The sequence below is a fragment of the Bombus fervidus genome, chromosome 13 (genome assembly GCF_041682495.2).
Source record: "Bombus fervidus isolate BK054 chromosome 13, iyBomFerv1, whole genome shotgun sequence".
Classification (NCBI taxonomy): domain Eukaryota; kingdom Metazoa; phylum Arthropoda; class Insecta; order Hymenoptera; family Apidae; genus Bombus; species Bombus fervidus.
In genome coordinates this window covers 10,103,722-10,123,005 of record NC_091529.1, presented here as the reverse complement: position 1 = coordinate 10,123,005, position 19,284 = coordinate 10,103,722, and the positions used below count along the sequence as shown (strand labels likewise).

At 28.6% G+C, this 19,284-nt stretch overlaps 4 protein-coding genes across 9 annotated transcripts; 2 read left to right on the top strand and 2 right to left on the bottom strand.

Annotated features, from left to right (window-relative positions):
* The first annotated feature begins 299 nt into the window (after window positions 1–299).
* Pds5 (cohesin associated factor B pds5) lies at window positions 300–6,984 on the top strand. 4 transcript variants are annotated; one of them, XM_072015789.1, is made up of 17 exons: window positions 300–588; window positions 1,312–1,463; window positions 1,559–1,753; window positions 1,867–2,057; window positions 2,142–2,349; window positions 2,452–2,958; window positions 3,032–3,330; window positions 3,419–3,761; window positions 3,834–3,938; window positions 4,033–4,452; window positions 4,535–4,897; window positions 4,995–5,226; window positions 5,345–5,592; window positions 5,665–5,961; window positions 6,115–6,150; window positions 6,271–6,321; window positions 6,380–6,984. In XM_072015789.1, the coding sequence occupies exons 2-17, from the start codon at window positions 1,383–1,385 to the stop codon at window positions 6,434–6,436; spliced, it is 3,633 nt and encodes a 1,210-aa protein (XP_071871890.1). In that variant the 5' UTR covers window positions 300–588; window positions 1,312–1,382; the 3' UTR covers window positions 6,437–6,984. The 4 variants fall into 4 exon arrangements, with proteins under 4 accessions (XP_071871890.1, XP_071871889.1, XP_071871892.1 ...); XM_072015788.1 differs by having other exon boundaries at window positions 4,995–5,241; XM_072015791.1 differs by lacking the exon at window positions 6,115–6,150.
* A 1,741-nt stretch (window positions 6,985–8,725) lies between these two features.
* On the bottom strand, window positions 8,726–12,212 carry Rs1 (Dead-box helicase Rs1). Its single transcript, XM_072015793.1, has 13 exons — window positions 12,035–12,212; window positions 11,726–11,914; window positions 11,527–11,617; window positions 11,318–11,463; window positions 10,923–11,228; window positions 10,701–10,828; window positions 10,417–10,614; window positions 10,182–10,326; window positions 9,896–10,077; window positions 9,484–9,815; window positions 9,136–9,381; window positions 8,974–9,055; window positions 8,726–8,863 (listed from the first exon to the last, which is right to left on the bottom strand). Exons 1-13 carry the CDS (start codon window positions 12,119–12,121, stop codon window positions 8,770–8,772), a joined length of 2,226 nt encoding a protein of 741 aa, XP_071871894.1. The 5' UTR covers window positions 12,122–12,212; the 3' UTR covers window positions 8,726–8,769.
* Window positions 12,213–12,706: 494 nt separating this feature from the next.
* Window positions 12,707–16,863, top strand: Fen1 (Flap structure-specific endonuclease 1). Of its 2 annotated transcripts, XM_072015798.1 has the most exons (9): window positions 12,709–12,868; window positions 12,965–13,067; window positions 13,139–13,305; window positions 14,010–14,119; window positions 14,175–14,378; window positions 14,473–14,691; window positions 14,771–14,953; window positions 15,027–15,113; window positions 15,622–16,863. In XM_072015798.1, exons 1-8 carry the CDS (start codon window positions 12,787–12,789, stop codon window positions 15,102–15,104), a joined length of 1,146 nt encoding a protein of 381 aa, XP_071871899.1. In that variant the 5' UTR covers window positions 12,709–12,786; the 3' UTR covers window positions 15,105–15,113; window positions 15,622–16,863. The 2 variants fall into 2 exon arrangements, with proteins under 2 accessions (XP_071871900.1, XP_071871899.1); XM_072015799.1 differs by lacking the exon at window positions 15,622–16,863 and having other exon boundaries at window positions 12,707–12,868; window positions 13,019–13,067; window positions 15,027–15,412.
* On the bottom strand, window positions 15,561–18,934 carry LOC139993766 (NAD(P)H oxidoreductase RTN4IP1, mitochondrial). 2 transcript variants are annotated; one of them, XM_072015796.1, is made up of 9 exons: window positions 18,775–18,934; window positions 17,959–18,176; window positions 17,530–17,770; window positions 17,304–17,449; window positions 17,026–17,175; window positions 16,666–16,955; window positions 16,124–16,309; window positions 15,875–16,052; window positions 15,561–15,805 (listed from the first exon to the last, which is right to left on the bottom strand). In XM_072015796.1, exons 2-9 carry the CDS (start codon window positions 18,004–18,006, stop codon window positions 15,602–15,604), a joined length of 1,443 nt encoding a protein of 480 aa, XP_071871897.1. In that variant the 5' UTR covers window positions 18,007–18,176; window positions 18,775–18,934; the 3' UTR covers window positions 15,561–15,601. The 2 variants fall into 2 exon arrangements, with proteins under 2 accessions (XP_071871897.1, XP_071871898.1); XM_072015797.1 differs by having other exon boundaries at window positions 17,959–18,039; window positions 18,775–18,898.
* Between the last annotated feature and the right edge of the window lie 350 nt (window positions 18,935–19,284).

Genomic DNA, 19,284 nt, shown 5'->3' with positions numbered 1-19,284 from the left:
TAATCTGTATTTTTACTTTTATGATATGTATTATCTGGTTAATTACAAATGTTTAGGTGTACATATTATTTGTTCTAAATTCTACCGCTAATTGCATATGCTTAAATGTTGTTTTCATTAAAATTCTTCATGGACTAACTTCGTCCAGTTGTACATAACAGAAACATTATATTATTGGTGCAATATGTTTTTTCGTACATTCTAACCAATAGCATTACTGTTACATTCCCTTCAGTACTTTTATGTTAGTGTTGTTTAACTACTTGAATCTGAAGTATTCTCCAATAAAGTTAAATGTGGATGACTTCAAGTGATCGAATGCACTGTCGCGTCCTTTGACACGCTTAACCGTTTATGAAAACGATTTCGCTACATTTTTGCTGACATTTTGATCGTTTTACCATGCCAGATATTTACAAAAAATTCAGGAAATTACGTCGAACGCGATATATTCGCACTTAGTAATAATTACAACGTGAAAGTGTGTGAACTCCAAAAACTAAAATAGTGCCGTGTATCCATCACATATATTTGCTTTATTGATATTTTGAGTGTCACAGGCCTTGTGGTGCCTATGCATATCTTGAGGTAATACATTCTCTAATGGATGTAATATCCAACATCTTTTGTATAATAATGTATTTTGAAATTCTTTAGCTTTATAAGTGTGCTAAATAGTATTACTGTTTACATTGTTTTCTTATATTTATGCACAAATCATAGACATAACCTATGATGCTTCATTATAATTTGTTTTAAAGTACTAGTATTATATTTTATACAAGTAAACATATATTAGCATGTTATATTATCTTTTTATTAATTCATTTAAGTCATAATTTTGTTATATGATGTGTATTTGTTGTACGTATGTAGAAGCTTCTACTTACTATTTGTGTTGATATCAAAACTATAATGGCATGTAAGAATAAAATCTACTAGTTTGATAATAACATAAATATTCATGTTTATTTTTATTTTTAACTCATTTAATCTTTTTTAATTTGTTGATTTTATGTTTATTTTTATCATTTTAACACTATACACTTTATATTTTCTTATTCAGTTATATAATTGATTAAGCATTATGCAAAAATCATTATTATATTGTAAATTATTACAATAAATCATTATGTACATTGAATGATAAATTATATTATAAAATATCAACATATATGTGAAGTTGGAAGAGTTGCATCGTATAGTTGTAACAAACAGTGTTTTATTTTAATAAAATGACTTTATTACTTAAATCATTAAAAATAACATTTTAAGGCAGAAGAATAATTAATGAGACATATAATATTTCAGAATTTGGACGGTGTTCTAGATTATTTTAAGGATATAAAGTTACTCATATTTGGTTAAATCATTTAGTAAACATGTCGGAAATAGTTTACCCGCAAGGGTGCAGATCTGTCACAGAAGATCTGGGTCCAGATGAACTTATTAGGAGATTAAAGGTATATATGATAAAATGATTTATATCTTATATAAAATATAAGAGAGGCAGTAGATAAACAATTAAAGATAACCGATATCAAAATTTATCAAATAGACATTAGCTCATACATTACAAGCAATGGGTCAAGATGAAGGAATGTATCAACAATATATACCACTTGCATTACATTTGGCAGAAGAACATTTTTTAATGCATCAGAGTAAAGATGTACAACTTTTGATTGCATGTTGTATTGCTGATGTTTTGAGGGTTTATGCTCCAGAAGCTCCATATAAAGATGCAGAGCAGGTAATATAAGTTAATTAATTATAACGTTTCATAGAATATTTTATATAAATGTTTCTAATTCTTATTGGGAATTTAAGGATTTAATAATAAATTAATACCCTTATCTGTTATAGGTTAAAACAATATTCTTGTTTCTGATTAAACAATTAGCTGGACTAAAAGATCCAAAAGATCCCGCTTTTAAAAGATATTTTTATCTTCTGGAAAATTTAGCATATGTGAAATCATTTAATATGTGTTTTGAATTAGAGGACTGCCAAGAAATCTTTTGCGCACTTTTTTCTCTTATGTTTAGGATAGTAAAGTATGTTTAACATGATTATACAGTACATAAATACAATATATAAATGAATAGTTAATTAATTGCTTGTAATTCTAATGATTTCAGCGATGAACATTCTGGGAAAGTCAAAAGCTTTATGCTAGATGTATTATGTCCACTTATTACAGAATCAGACATTGTTAGCAATGAACTTCTAGATATCATACTTATGAACATTGTAGAACCAAACAAAACACAAAAGAAAAATGCGTATTTACTTGCAAAAGAACTAGTGATTAAATGTAGTGATACATTAGAACCATACATTCAAGCAGTGAGTAGAATAAAAGAAACACTTTTATTTGTTTGTAAATCTATAACACAAGAAGGTAAAAGTTATAATACTAAAAACCTTTTTATATTTTAAAATTCATAGTTCTTCAACCATGTATTGATCTTGGGCAAAGAGGAGAAGAGCTTACAAATTTGCAAGAAAGTGTATGATTTAATTTATGAGTTGAATCACATATGTCCAAGCGTCTTGCTGTCCGTCCTACCACAATTAGAATGTAAACTAAAATCTTCCTCTGAATCCGAAAGATTGGGTGCTGTAGCATTATTAGCAAGAATGTTCTCTGAGAAAGGATCTCAGTTAGCTGTGCAACACACACAATTGTGGCGTGCATTTTTAGGAAGATTTAATGACATCAGTGTATCAATTCGTATCAAATGTGTGCAGTATTCAATGCATTTTTTATTAAACCATCCTGAACTGAGAAAGGATATTACTGATACGTTAAAGTTAAGACAACATGATGCAGATGAAAGTGTACGATATGAAGTTGTTATGGCTATAGTGACCACTGCTAGAAGGGATTTTGAAGTGGTATCAGACAGTGAAGATTTGTTAGAATTTGTTAAAGAAAGAACATTAGATAAAAAGGTATGTTTTTTTTACATGAAAATATGTAAACTATGAATATGAAAAAAATATTAATATTTGTTTCAATTTTCAGTTTAAAATCAGGAAAGAAGCAATGGCAGGATTAGCAATGATATATAAGAAACATTTGAATGATGCAGATGTACCGCAAGCTACGAAAAAGGCTGTTACTTGGATAAAAGATAAAATATTACATGGTTATTATATGGCAGGAATGGAAGATAGATTACTAGTAGAAAGATTACTAAACACTTGTTTGGTACCTTACCAACTACCAGCTGGTGAAAGAATGAAAAAGTTATATCATTTACTAGGTACAATTGATGATCATGCATCTAAAGCATTTGTAGAATTACAAAAGCATCAGCTTGCGTAAGTACACTCTTCCTTAATTTTTTTTTTATTATTATTATCTTATATATATTTATTTTGTACTATTATATAAAATTTTATATTTCAGTGTACGAAGAGCAGTGGTTGAATGGTTAGAAATTGTAAAAAAGCCAGACGCCATGGTTGAACTTGTAGCTAAGATTCATCAGATATCTCGCTTTCTACCAGATCCTATGAAAGTTCAAGAATTTATACAGAAGTTCAGTGCTCACATGAGAAAAGATTCGGTTTTATTACAAGGAATGGAAACAATAGTTCAACCAAATGTTTCTTGTAAAGAGTGTGCAGATACAATAAGTATGGTTCTTAAAAAATTGGGTCAACCTGTCATGACGAATTTGTATTACAACACAATAAAAATGCTATTGGAAAGAGTTAGTTCTGTAATGATTGATGAAGAAGCAATTAGGGTAAGTAATGCACGTGGCTATATTTTTATATGTTTTTATATTCATATCTTTATATCAATTATGCTTTAACAGGTTTTAATCGGATATGTATTAGATTGCTTAAAAGGTGGCAATGTAATAGAAGAAGTTGGACTTAATCCGAACAATGCAGGTGAAAAGGGGTTAAGGTTACTCGTGGTAAGTCTATAATTTCATTGTACAAAAGCATATAATTTTCGCTTTTTATGTTACTAATTCATTTTTATATGTATATAAAATGTTTTTCTTCTAGATGCTTTCATTTGTGTTTGGTCCACATTTTCTTCATAATGATATTTTGATGCAACTTGTCCATCTTTTGGAATTGGAAGATGAAATGGTAGCACCGTTGGTTCTTTCGATTTTCACATTTTTAGGGAAATATAAACCTTTATGTGATGTTGCACCGGATATTATGAACCTTATGGTTCCAATATGTAAAAATTTCGCAGAAACGGGAACACCAAAACAAGCAAAACAAGCTGTCAGGTGTTTATTTGTTAATATGACCAATATTCATGATACTATTTTCCCTGAAATTATTGAAAGAATTAAAAATAGTCTTACACCAACTTCAGAATATTATCGAACATCTATAGTTACATTAGGTCACATAGCTTATAATTTACCAGAAAAGTATCAAGTACAAATAAAAAATATGGTGTCTAGGAAGGTAAGTTCTGCCAAATATTATATTACTATTTCAAAATTATGATAATGTGATTTAGTTCAGATTAAGTGTGTTGAATTTATAGATAGTCAAGGAGTTATTAGTGAAAGAAAGCAGTGAACAAACTGCTGATACCATTGAGGGAGACTGGTGCAGGGAAGATCAATTACCTGAAGAAACACGTTGTAGATTAGAAGGATTGAAGTGCATGGCACGCTGGTTACTAGGATTGAAGACTGATGTGCTCTCTGCACAAAAAACGTTTAGAATGCTGAATGCATTTGTAGTAAACAAAGGAGATCTTTTGCAGCAGGGTCGTTTAAGTAAAGCAGAAATGAGTTGGTTGCGCTTACAAGCTGGTTGTTCAATGCTGAAGATTTGCGAACAAAAAGGTGTTGGTGATCAATTTACAGCAGAACAATTCTATAATTTATCTCAGCTCATGGTGGTACGTTTTTCTAAACTATGATTTATTGATTTATTTTTTTTAAATAAATTTTATTTAAAATAAATAAAAATATTGTGAAAATGTATTTTTTCCATAGGATGAAGTTCCACAAGTGAGGGAAGCTTTTGGTAGCAAATTACATAAAGGACTTGGAAGAGGAATTCCAAACAAGTGTTTGCCACTAGACTTTATGGGTTATTATGCACTTGCTGGCAAAGAGCAGGACAAAAGATTAAAATGTGTTTTAAAAACTTATATGCAAACTGATATAAATAAAAGGAGAGATTATGTTAAGACATTGTCATTGGGTACAGTGGAACGGGCCATGGGTAAGAAACTAAATAGTAAGGCATTATCGAAATATTGTTTAATATTATTCTTTTATTATTAAACATATATTATTAGAAAAAGATAAATATAAAATATTTTATTTAATTATTATTACAGGTCAATTGCCTCACATTCTTCCTGATTATATGCTAGTATTTGCAGTCCCTATTCTTGCACATGATCCTGAATTTACAAGTCATTTGATGGTTAATCAGTTGAAAGTGATACAACAATGTTTGTGGTTTATATTAGAACCCCTTATAACGAAAAATGAATATTATTGTTATGGTTTTTATAAAAATCTCATAGAACGAATGAAGAGTCATAAGGATGCTTTAAAACCTGAGGATAATAATATGAATTATGTAATTATAACAAATTATTTATTATTTATGATTCAGGTATATAAACAGCTTATATTTACTGTGTACTTGCAGAAATTGTGGGCTGTTTGCGATTTGGCTATGAATGTGATATATACAAAAACGACAAATTTCGATATGAAAGAATTTCCAAGTGAAACACGAATTCCCACCATGTACTTCAAACGAGCGGATGAATTGCTGACTAACACTAGGAATTACTTACCTGCTGAAATGCAGATAAACATGTCGAGTCCTAAAGGAAAGGGTTCTCTTCATAATACACATTCTGTCAGTGAAAGACCACAACGTAGGGCTAAGTCCAAACAACAGAAGGAAGTGGGCATTGGGCCGAACGAAACTGATGCAAGGGTAAGACAACTAAAATAATGTATAGGATAATTTTAGATAAAGTATGATTTAGAGTAAATTCTTATATATACATTACGTTTGTAAGTTTTATATGAACGATATATGTATCTAAATAATAGTCTTAAAAAGTCTATGAGTATATGTAATTTCAAGCTGCAAATTGGAGAAGTGGAATGTATTGATGCGCAGGTAAAATTATTTATATAGATTTATATTCAACATTTATTTCTCTTTTGTAGTATATTATACTTCATATTTCAAAAATATAAAATATATGTATTATATTTAATATATTATATTTACTTACAGCCAGCGGAAGCATCGGAAACTAGAATTCAATTACCTGGTTTAGAGGAAGAAGTAAGAAAAACATATTTATGATTGTAATTTGATATATAGTAAAGATATAATTTTTCAGATTGAAGAACCACCAGCAAAGAGGGCATTAAGAGAATCAGACAAAGTAAATAAATAATTAAGTGAATGAACTGTATTCAAAGGGATGTTAGGAATAGGGGAAAGACCGTGATGATCATAAGAATTAAAGAATCTAAAAATACTTTACAAATTAGAAAACAGAATATTTTGATTATGTACAACAATTAATAAACCTGTCGTTCGCGTATGTCTAGACAGTAAGATGTTAAGATAATGATACATTAACGTCAAATAATTGATACATATAAGCTTACAAGTCAAGAAACTTCGTGAAATTGCATCGCATTCATAAGGAAATTAAAAATTTACTAACTGATCATATGGAAAATATTTTTCTTTCAATTGTAAAAAAAAAAAAAAAAAAAACATGAACTTGGTTTGGTTTTAATTTCTCTACACGTTAAAAAAAAGCAATGACACATTTATTGACAAAAAATACAATCCTTTATATAATTAATAACTGTTTAACCACCATCTTTTTTACATAAGTCTTCGAAAATATTTCCCTTTCTTTCTTGTGAAATATCTGACAATTGTTGTATTGTTCACTTTTGCATTGACGAATACAAATGTTTATATATACTATTTCATGTGCATTTTTCTTCATAGATTAATGAGATTGTATACAAAATTTTTGTAACAAACTATTCCAAATAGTAAAATCCTTACATGATATCATCAAACTTAATTGTAGTTTTCAGTAAAAAGTAATCGAAAACCACATTTATTACATGAAATACATCGAAATAATACACTTCATTAAATCTTTACACGCAGAAGAGAACAACATAACGTTGTTGGATTTCTGTGACCATCATGTACTAAACAAAAGGGTGTGTGTCAATTGGCTTTGTGATCTAAAGTTGTTTGATTCTATTAATCTGATTATCATTATTATTATATTATATTATAATTAATATTATTGCATTAATGTTATAATTATTTTATTGAAAGAATGACAATTTTGATAACCATTATTTCCTGAGAAAATATTGAAAATATTTTCTCATAAAATTATATGTTTATATTTTAATCCAAAAATTAATTTAAATGAGATTTGGTTAGCGCACGGCCACTAATTATTAATTTATTTCAGACAAGGTGTCCTTATAAATACTTCAATAGTATCTAATAAATGTATACATATAAATATCTTCGACGGATAGTGCGCATTAATATAAAAAATAAACGTAAAAATTTTTGTTATAAAAAAGTATCGACAATGCACCACCAATTCAATAATCGATTGAAGTTTATCATCATCGAACGTGACAGTTATTCTTCCATCACTGTCATTATTGTATATGTATTATAAACTTACTTTCGTATCACTTTAATTCAAATTTGTATCCAGAACATATATTTGTACAAACAATATAGTAAAAGTATTATTGCGATATCCCAAGGAATTGTAGACATACTTTGAATGGTTTAAATACTTATATTTTTATTTTGTATTTTATAAGATGTTGAAAAACATTCATTGCATTTATAAATATTTATATAATAGTAATTTTACATATTACCAATTGCTTTAAACATAATGTATTCATTTAAAAATATATTTTATTTCATAACTACAATAAACAGAAATAAATGAAACTTTTGAATAAATATAGATTAAGTGTAAAATTCTATAGAATTTACTTAATATTTAGAGTTAAAAATAAATAATCTCACACCTTTTTGTTATTAAAAAATTAGGAAATTGGATACAAATTTGAATAGCATTAAAATAATTTAAAATGGGCCTAGGTTTTATAAAATTTCTTTTGTCATCATTAGAAGATTTCTTAGTATTAAGCATTAAATTGTATTAAACATTAAGATGAGAATGAGAATTGTGTATGAGGCTGTGAATGGTGATGAGTGTTTGATCTTATTATATAAACATTATAGAATTAACACATACCTATTACCTCTTCACTGAAATTACAGTACAATGCAAATCTTGCAATTTTTAATTTTTTAAACATTCATAAAGGTCATTCTTTATTTTTCATGTATGTACAAAGCATTGTTCATAAGTCATCAGCAGTGCATTGTTACTGTTTCAGCTTTATGAAATTTAATTTGATATTTCTTGAAATAATTTATAAGTTCAAATTGTTTTGGATTATGCTATAATTTATCTTATAGTATTATTATCAAACATTTGTTTCTATAAGTATTTAATTGCATAGTACTGCAATTTTTTCAAACAGGTTATAGACTACAAAATATACATATTCTGATGAAAAAAAACCAATTAATCAGTGCTATTCATCTGTCAATCTGTGAGACATAAGTGACGCATTGTAACGGTTCTATAATAAAACAGATTAAGTAAAATGGTATGTATTTAATAAGATACAGTTACAAATATCAAAATTAACGTCTTTTAAAATTTGATCTACTATCCTTTTTCCCTATGTTTAAACTTTTTGCATTTTTTCTTTTACTTTGATTCTTTTTAACATTTGCCCTAAAATAAATAAAATAGTTACTTATAAAAGCATTATTATGTATGTTTTTAAATATAATATAATAATATGTAATATTTTATTTTACCTTACTTTAATAAAATATACTTACTCGTAACGCATTTTTTTCACAGCTTTCTTGCTTGTATTTGTTAAGTCAGCAGCAAATGAAGATTTTGGCCGTTTTAGCGATGCTGAAATCGTATTGAGATTATAGAAAAAAAGATAACATCCAATCTTTCATAATTAAAATGAATAATTTACTAGAACTTACCTTTTCTATTGGATGAAAATTTATCATTCTCTACAACTGCCCGAATTTTATTTTGTTTGTTCTTTTTCTTAGCTAGTCTCGCTTGGTATGCTGCAATTTTTTCTAATTCTCTTTTGGCTCTATCCTCTGCTGTTTCCTGTTTAGATTCTTTGGATTTCTTTTTCTTTTCTTCAATTATGTTTGATGGTTCTTTGTTTTGTTTCTTCTCTTTATTTGTGTTTTGTTTTTCAGTCAATGATAATTTCTCTAAAAATGATATAAATTATTTTGATAATGTGTACATGTATTCCATGTGAAATTTTGAATAGCTACAATTTCAAATACAAAAATTAATGGATTGAAAATTACCTTTTTCTTCTTTTCTTTCTTTCTGAGTTTGGAACCAAGTTCTTTGTGCGCCTTTATTACTTTCATTTTTTAATAATTTTTCTGCTCGATTCGCTTGATTTTCTATCTTAGCTAATTCCCTTTCATTTCGTTCTTCTTCTAAAATTTTGTTTACATCAGTTTCAAGAGACTGTAATTTTTTAGAATATTTGTCGATTATATCAGGAAGTATTATTCGATTCTTTACTGGATTTTTTGCATTTTTAATAATTTCTTTAACCAAAGAACGTTCTTGTTCTCCAGCTAGTGATACTGACACTCCAACACGACCAGCTCTAGCTGTTCTCCCAACTCTAACAAATAAATAATAAAGCAATTAATTTTTTTATATTGGTTATTTGTAAAAATTCACAATCAAATTAAATATTGATACCTATGAATGTAATGTTGCATGGTAACTGGCATTACGAAATTAATTACAGTTTTTACCCCACTAATATCTAAACCTCTTGCAGCAACATCTGTTGCTAATAAAATATCTATTTCTTCATTTTTAAATTTTGTTAAATTTTCTAGACGTTGTGGTTGTGTAAGATTACCATGAAGTTCTCCTACCTATCAAATTATACATAATAATGATTTAAAAGATTACCTTTTACTTTTTACTACAAACTTCAATATACTTTAATATTTATTAGAATAAATTATATTTTAAATACCTTGATGCCTAATAACCCTAATAAAATGTGTAATCTATGAGCTTGTTTTTTTGTTTGCACAAAGACCATGACATGATCATGAAAGGTTCTACAAATTAGGGCTGCCAAAATTGCTTCACGATCTCCTTCTCTTTCTTTTCGTATCCTATATTAAAAATATATAAAGAATGAATATATACATATATTAAACAAGAATATAAACATGATCAATTAGTTGCATAAGATATAATTTTACCGAATAAATTCTTGGCGTAAATTAAAAGCTACGTCTTGATTGCTATCTACAAAAACTTTAACTGGTTTATCTAAAGATACAGCGGCCAAATCTTTCACTTCTTCGGTCATAGTAGCTGAGAATAAAATTGTTTGTCTGCTTCTTGAACATTGTTTTACTATGTACTTCATCTGTTCTGCAAAGTATTCATCTAACATCCTTATAAATAAAAAAGTATATGTATATAATCTTCCAATTATAAATTAATAAAAGGAATATAAAGCAAATATTCTTTTTTTATTTACCTATCTGCCTCATCTAATATAAGCACTTCAATGCTGTCTAATGAAAACGATGGCGTATTTCTTAAATGATCAATTAATCTTCCCGGAGTAGCTATTACTATATCTGGATTCTTCCTTAATACAGCCTCCTAATTTTAAAGTAGTAGTAAATTAATAAAGGATTATTTATTAGTATAGTGTTCATTTACTAATATTTAAGTTTCTCACAATATATCAACATACTTGAACTTTTACATCTAAACCACCAACAGATAATCCTACTTCAATTGTTGTAAATTGAGATAACTGTTTTGTAACTTGATACACTTGCACACCAAGTTCTCTTGTTGGGACAAGTACAAGAACACGAGAAATAGAAGGACCATCTAATGGCCTATATAATAATCTTTCTAGTGTTGGTAACATATAAGCTGCAGTTTTACCAGTACCTGTAGCAGCACAACCACATATATCACGACCCATTAATGCAACAGGAATGGTAGCAGCTTGTATAGGCGTTGGATGCACAAAATTCATAGCTGTTATAGCCTTTAAAGAATATGTATTATGAATTAGTATTTGATAATTAATATATATATTAATATAATATCTAATAATAATATATTGATATACAATACCTTTAACAAAGGACGAGACAAATTCATTTGGTAAAATGTTGCATGAGTTTCTATATTTGAATACTCCTCAAAGTTAATTGTTTCTTCATCATTTTCTTTAACAACCACTTTCTTTTTACTTTTCTTTTCTTTAGTTTTAAATATATCTAAAATAAAACACTTATATTTCTCTAATCAAGTTTACATTATAAGGTAAAATATATTATTACCTTTTCTAAGCTCATCTTCTGATAAAGATAGTTCATCATCACCTTTTTTAATTTCAGGTAAGTCTATATTGGATTCGTTATCTATTTCATTCTGAAGGAAGAATATATAAATGTAACATAATTGTTGTATATGTAATTGAAACAACTAAATATCTAAAGAGAAATAACATCAAAGTTTTATATATATATATATATGTACTTGTATTTTAGATTCAGATCCTCTTCTAATTCTTTTAATTTTATCATCAAGTTTTGTCTTAGCTTTTCGTTTAATATACTTGTTTAAGTCATTCCATGTGTCTTTATTGTAATCAGAAATATCATTTACAAATTGAAAATTGTTATCGAAGTCCTTATTTTCCTTTTTCTTTTGTTTCCTGGGCTGAAACTACATTAATTCGGAAATTTTTATTTTTCCAAAATGAGAATCATTTAGTAAACAATCATCTTTCTAACTGAATAAAGTTGTACTATTTAACCTAATATAATTTGTTAAATTATGTCTTACATCATCTTCGACATCAGAATCTTCAGAGAAATTTGGCACTTCCTGATCATCTTCAATTGTTTTTATTAAATCACAATTAGTATTCATTTTCCACAACAAATACACATATTACAAAACCATGTACAATTCCTAATAATTCAACCACGTGGAATATCTACTGTGGATATGTAAGTATGTAGTAACATCTATATATATACATATATATATACAATACCGATACTGATTAGAAAATTATAGTTTAATAATAATGAATTTCCACTAATAATATCATAAACAACTTAAAACGAAATATGTATAATATGTATAACTTATTATTCATTAAACTAGCATCTTAATTTCAAATATACACTAATGACGTATGAATTCAATTTGTTGAATCTACTATACGCAATTTTATGATTTCATTTTAACTCTTATACTCGACATAAAAAGATGTATAAAATATGTGATATTGAAATATTATATAATAATAGGATAAATAATAATAGGATAAATTTGAGTATCAAATGATTTCTATTAGCAGAGGTATTAGCAGGTATTTAGTAACTTCAGTTTTAGTAACTTTAATTTTCTCAACATTGGATGGACAGCACGCTTATTCTTATTATAGCGTTATCACAGCGTAATATTGGCGCGAAACTTCTTCTTATGTTATGCGTTTCTTTTTGATCCCACCTTTCACACATTATTGGACTAACTTTAACGCATTTAACTTTAAACTTTAGAACATTGAATGATTGAGTGATACTACCATGGGTATTTTAGGTCTATCAAAATTAATAGCAGATATAGCGCCAAGTGCTATTAAAGAACAAGAATTAAAGCATTATTTTGGTATGTAGATAATTAGGATAATTCGGAATTTTTAATCATTTAATTATCAAAATTAATTACGAAAGGAATATTTTACATTTTCACTTTCTATTCTAGGTCGTAAAGTAGCCATAGATGCGTCGATGTGTTTATATCAATTTCTTATTGCAGTACGGAGTGAAGGAGCTCAGCTTACATCTGTACATGGTGAAACAACAAGGTATATATTTTGACAAATAATTACATAAGAATATATATTTTGTATTACTTTTAATATTTTTTATATTATAGTCATTTAATGGGTACATTTTATCGAACAATACGTTTAGTAGAGCAAGGAATAAAGCCTGTATACGTATTTGACGGAAAACCACCAAATCTAAAAGGTGGAGAATTAGCAAAACGAGCTGAAAGAAGAGACGAAGCACAGAAGTTGTTACAGGCAGCAGAGGAAGCTGGTATTTCTAATTGTGTTTTTTCTTCATTTGATTTATTATATAGAATGTTTAGTAACCATCAGTTATCACAGTACAGTTGGATGAGAGGTGATTCTACATTAAAAGCAAAGTCTAAAATATACAATAAATTTTTTTCATGTGATGCTTTCTTTCTGAGAAAGTTTTGAAATCAAGTTTGGAAATTTGACAAATATACTTAGAGTAATTTCGGGTTGAACAGAAGTCAAACTGCACGTAAAAATAGAATAAAAACATAGCTTTGCTAAAGAGCAGAGTAGATTTAAAAATGTATCACGTGTATGCACTGGACCAGTTCTTTACTAAATATGTTCAAACTTTATTTTCTTGTAAATGGGGCATATTCCTTTAAATGGAAAAATTTCATTTCACATTTTTGGCTTATTTTCGCATGTAGAATAACCTGCTACTGATTATTTATTCATACTTAGTTGGTACTTAGTGAAATTCAAGTATACTCAACAAAATTTCAAGCTTGATTTCCTCGGAAACAAAGCGTTATATGAAAAAATTTTATTGTGTACTATCAACTTATTTTTTCATGTATAATGACTTCTTATAATCAAGGTCTTCTTAGGTCACAGCTTTGAATTGTACCACCAGTTGCCGGACACCCTGTATATATACTTATACATGATAATTGCATCAATTTATATATCATATTAAAATCTTTTGTCATTTTCTAGGAAACGCAGAGGATATAGAGAAATTTAACAGAAGATTAGTAAAAGTTACAAAAGAGCATGCAGAAGAAGCTAAACAATTATTGCAATTAATGGGCATTCCTTACATTGATGTAGGTAAAACAAGGCGCTATAAATTTCACTGTAATACATATATTGATTTTATAGGCTCCATGTGAAGCGGAAGCTCAATGTGCTGCTTTGGTAAAGGCTGGTAAGGTCTTTGCAACCGCTACAGAAGATATGGATGCACTTACTTTTGGATGCAATATTTTACTCAGGCGATTAACATTTAGCGAAGCAAGAAAGATGCCTGTACAGGAATTTCATTTTGATAAAGTATTAGAAGACCTTGGATTAAATCATGATGAAGTATGTAAGATCGATACTTTTATTGTATACAAGATATAATTAAAAATATTTATTTTCTGGCCATTAATAGCTTGTTATTTCTGCTTATTTACAGTTCATTGATCTTTGTATAATGTTAGGTTGTGATTATACAAGTAGCATTAAAGGAATTGGACCAAAAAGAGCTATAGAGTTAATTAAAACACATAGGTCACTTGAGAAAATTGTAGAAAACTTGGATACTAAGAAGTTTTCCATTCCTGAAGACTGGAATTATAAAGAAGCTCGATTATTATTTCAAGAACCTGAAGTAACAGATCCTGAAACAATTGATGTAAATATAACATTCCATGTGTAGTATAACATGTGTAAATGATTGAAAATATTTATAAGCATATTGATTTTTGCATAAGCTGAAATGGACAGAACCAAATGAAGAAGGGTTAGTACAATATTTATGTGGTGATAAGCAATTTAATGAGGAAAGAGTAAGGAATGGTGCAAAAAAATTACATAAAGCACGAAATACTTCCACTCAAGGAAGGCTAGATACATTCTTTAAAGTATTACCAAATCCAAATCCTCCGAAGCGTAAAGTAAATATAAATAACGGTTTTTAAGATTACACTTTTTTTTTTAATCTACTAAATTTATCATATTTTAAAACAGGCAGAAGACACAAAGGGAGCTGCTAAAAAAAATAAGAAAGGAACAACAGGGAAACCACGTGGACGGCAGCCAAAATAATTGTTCAAAGTACTCATACTTTTTTAATTTTTATGAGTGCTATGTACTGAATCATTTATAATATTCAACATATAAAGTCATTATGAATAATTCTGAATACATTTAGATAGTTTCATATTTATTTCATAAAATAAATTATAGACATTCGAGTAATATTTTTCATTTTACATACATCGTCCAATATTTATGGCTTAACTTGTAGTACACCCTGTTACATAATTCCTTTTCATTTATATATTCTAGTAAATTACAATTTGGAGCTATATAAATTATGTAATTGCGTATATAAAGTAAATTTTATTACAATATTTATTCAGTCTTGCTTTTTGCACCATGTGTATTTATTGTACAGTTTTATTAGGTGTATAGAGATTATTTTAATGTTGGACGGTATTTGGCAGTGATAGGAGATAGGGATGTTGTTTATAGTATGTATTGATAAAAGAAACTGCGATATTCATATAACTGAAAACTTTTATACATATAATATTCAATTGTCACTGAAATGTTATTATAGTACTGCCGATAGCATTGGGATCTAATATATGATACAATGCTTGTTCAATATTATGAGGTCCATAGACCCTGTCTACAACCATCTGTAATTGATCAGCATCAACTAAATCGCATAATGCTTGTAAGTATGTTGAGTTAATCTTTGAACCTTCTTTCCATTGATGCATATTAAATCCAAGCACGTACTGAAATAAATATCGAATTTGAAATCAAATTGCACAATAGAAAAATACTACGTATATAATTTCATTTACCTGTATTAGTAACTTTATTCGTACACATCCAGCAAATATGCTTCCAAATACAAGACCTAATGAGTCAGACGTTAACTGTTCGGGAACTGTAGAGACATAAAAGCCATACGACGTCAAGTGCTGCTTTAGTATACGTTCATTAATTGGTTGACCCCCAGTATAAAATATAGTATCAAATCTAAAAATTTATTGATCGCTTAACACAAGTAAATTTAATATATTCTTAAATAATTGTTATATTGAACGTACTTATCATGTAATTGTAACTCCTTTTCTATATCTGAATCGTCTAATGGTATAACATCATCTGCTCCTAAAGCTTTTGATACAGGAATTGCATTCTGTCTACACATTGTAACTACATGTCCACCCCATAGCTTAACTAATTGAGTTAAAATACAACCGACAGGTGTATTTCCACCATATATAAGTACTCTATAGAATATTTAGTTTAAAAAGTAACTTCTATATACATATAATAATAAAACTATTTGTTTATCTGTAGTCGGACCCCCTATAACGCGGACTAAAAATGGTACCACTGTCCCCATATAACGTGATTAAGAGTTGAAAATGACTCATTTCTGATATTTTTGCATTAACTGTTGAGCGATAAGGAGGGGTTGTTTACAGTGCGTATTGTGGAACGCATATTATTTTTTCATATTAAAAAAAGGCTACAGATTTATTTAGTTATAGTTTCTTGCGTTCTTGGATTCGTATAACGCGAAGTCCGTATAACACGGAAATATATTTCGCTTTATAGGGGGTCCTACTGTAGTTATTTATACCGTTTTCCTTTCGCATTGCCTTCCTGAATTGCAGATCTATTAACTAAAGCATCCCAGGCTAAACATCCATTGTAGGGAAGACTCGCAGATGCTTCAAAGGTAAAAAGTTTCGGTCGTTTAACTACTTGAGTTTCTGGGACAACTATGTATTCTGCCATTGTACCAGGAGCCCACGAAGGTACAGCTAAGAGCACTTCATCTCCAATGTCAAAATTAATAACACTTTGTCCTATACCTATCACTATTCCAGTACAATCTCTGCCCAATGTTACCGGGAGTTCTTTATGTTTCTGAAAATGAATAAATAACATTTTTTGAATATAAGTAATACGATAAAATGGAGCATTTTAATTTACTTACACCAGAATTGAGGAGTCTTCTGTAAATTTTGGAATAACCGTAACAAATTTTTGTATCAACAACATTAACAGAAGCTGCTTTAACTTGTACTAATAATTCGTTAGATCTTTCGATCATAGGCATTTCAGCATCGTCTATCATGGACACACCCTATATCGTTTATAATAAAAATATATTTGCTTCAGTAATATTGCTTCAGTTATATACTTACATTATTTAGTTGCATTAACCTAAGATTATTTATTTTTCTTACACGTCAATATAACTTAATATAATACCTCAATACCAATGTAATGGTGACATGTTATAGCTTTTATACGATGCATATGATGAGATACGTGCCCCCAATTAACTCCAGCATAATAACCAAGTAAAGTACCAACGACTAAACCTGTCAGACAAAATGCAAGTTCCCTTTTGGACGCTAGAAGAAGAATTATATTATCATTTTTTCCCAATTAATATTAATATTAAATAATGAAATGTTAAAATTTATTTTGCTACCTCTGTTAGTATATAAGCTTTCTATTTGTCTGTAAAGTACTCTGACATTAAAATGTGTATTATAGTATCGATGTTGTAATTGTTCACAAGCATTTTCAATCCAAATAAGTATATGTTGTACGATGTCTTTGACATTTTGCATTGTTTGGTTCTCATATAATTTGTAAAAAATTTGACGTGCTTGAGTCAACCATGTTATGATCCATTGTTGTCCTTGTTGTGCAAATAACGATGTTTGAATCTTTTGCCCCCAACAAAAAATTTAACATGTAATATCAAAGATGAAGGAACCGAAAGTCAATCATATTTTATTTATTTGGAAACAGATATGACAAATAATCGATAGTGATATATCTTTTATTTTATTTATAAATTAAGAGAAAAAGGAAGATAAAATAGCTGATAATTTTTATGAAAAATTACAATTACCTGAAGTGTCTCGACCTGATTCGATAGATGAAACCAAATTTCATCCATGATTTTGTAAACAACTCGTTTGACAGTTCAGATCTAATAAATCATTTTATATTGCACACTGTTACAAATGACCGGTTAGCTGAAAATGCAGCACAGTAGTTATATAAATAAACGATTAACACATTTCGTATAACTCAAAATAGATACCAAGTTTCTGTTTCAAAGTGTGACTACGAAAACATTGGAAATTATAGTTCCTAAGTCGCTACGTTATGCATTATGTAAAACGTCGTCGCCTCAATCACGAGGCGACTTGGAAAGGGATCTTATAAGGAATGATAAGAATTGATGAAACGCCGCTTGCTGTTGAACGAGATAGGTTAACTCGAGTCGCATAAATTTAACGTAAATTCATTTGTTTTCTGTGTGATATAACTCGTATAACGATTATTATGAAATTTTGTCACGCGAGATAAAAGCACAAGAGTGCTTAATGCTAGCGAAATCTCGCAGTTTATTGCTAAAAAATGGTTTCATTTTTGTCAACAGGATAAAAAGTAACGCAATAAACAAAGATTATTTTAAAACAAAAATTCTGGTATTCATATATACGCGTATGTTCCCGATAAAAGATTTATTTATACTTGTTGATTGTGTAACATTAATGTTTTGACACAATTTTCTAAAGCGTCGAATATTTGTTTGCAAGGAAATTACTTGTGTTTTGATTTTATATAATGTATTTTACAGATTATAAACTTGACTTTTAAAGAGAAATAATTTGAATATGTTATACTATTATATCGTATATGTGTGCGTATATCATACCTTGCTAAAGTTTCAGTTACTAATTTGTCTATTTTTCACAATACATTTTCTTATGGTTGTTGAAAGAACAATGATCGTAAGTAACAATGATCAGTAAGTATCATGTATGTTCACGCAATTACTGATTACTTCTGACACAGATCACGAGTGCACAGGTATTTTAAATATCTTTAGAGTGACACACTTTATCGATCAGTAAATTTTAGATCAAAGCTCGGTCGATAATATTATCAGTATAGTTATCGGTATAGTCGTGTTTCATCGTTCATTGATAAAGTTGAATTGCGGTAAGATGAACGGTTAGTACAGTAGGGCACTGTACTGGAATCCTGTATAATCAATGGTACAGGTCGGTGGTATGGATTAAGCTGCGGTTGGTAAAGTAGTTACGTGTATTTTTAAAGCATTTTTAAATCGTTCATTAGATGGCAATATTTTAGTTTTGTATAGAATTGTTTGTACAGAATTTATATAATCCCGGTTGGAACGTAAAAAGTAATCGTTACTCCA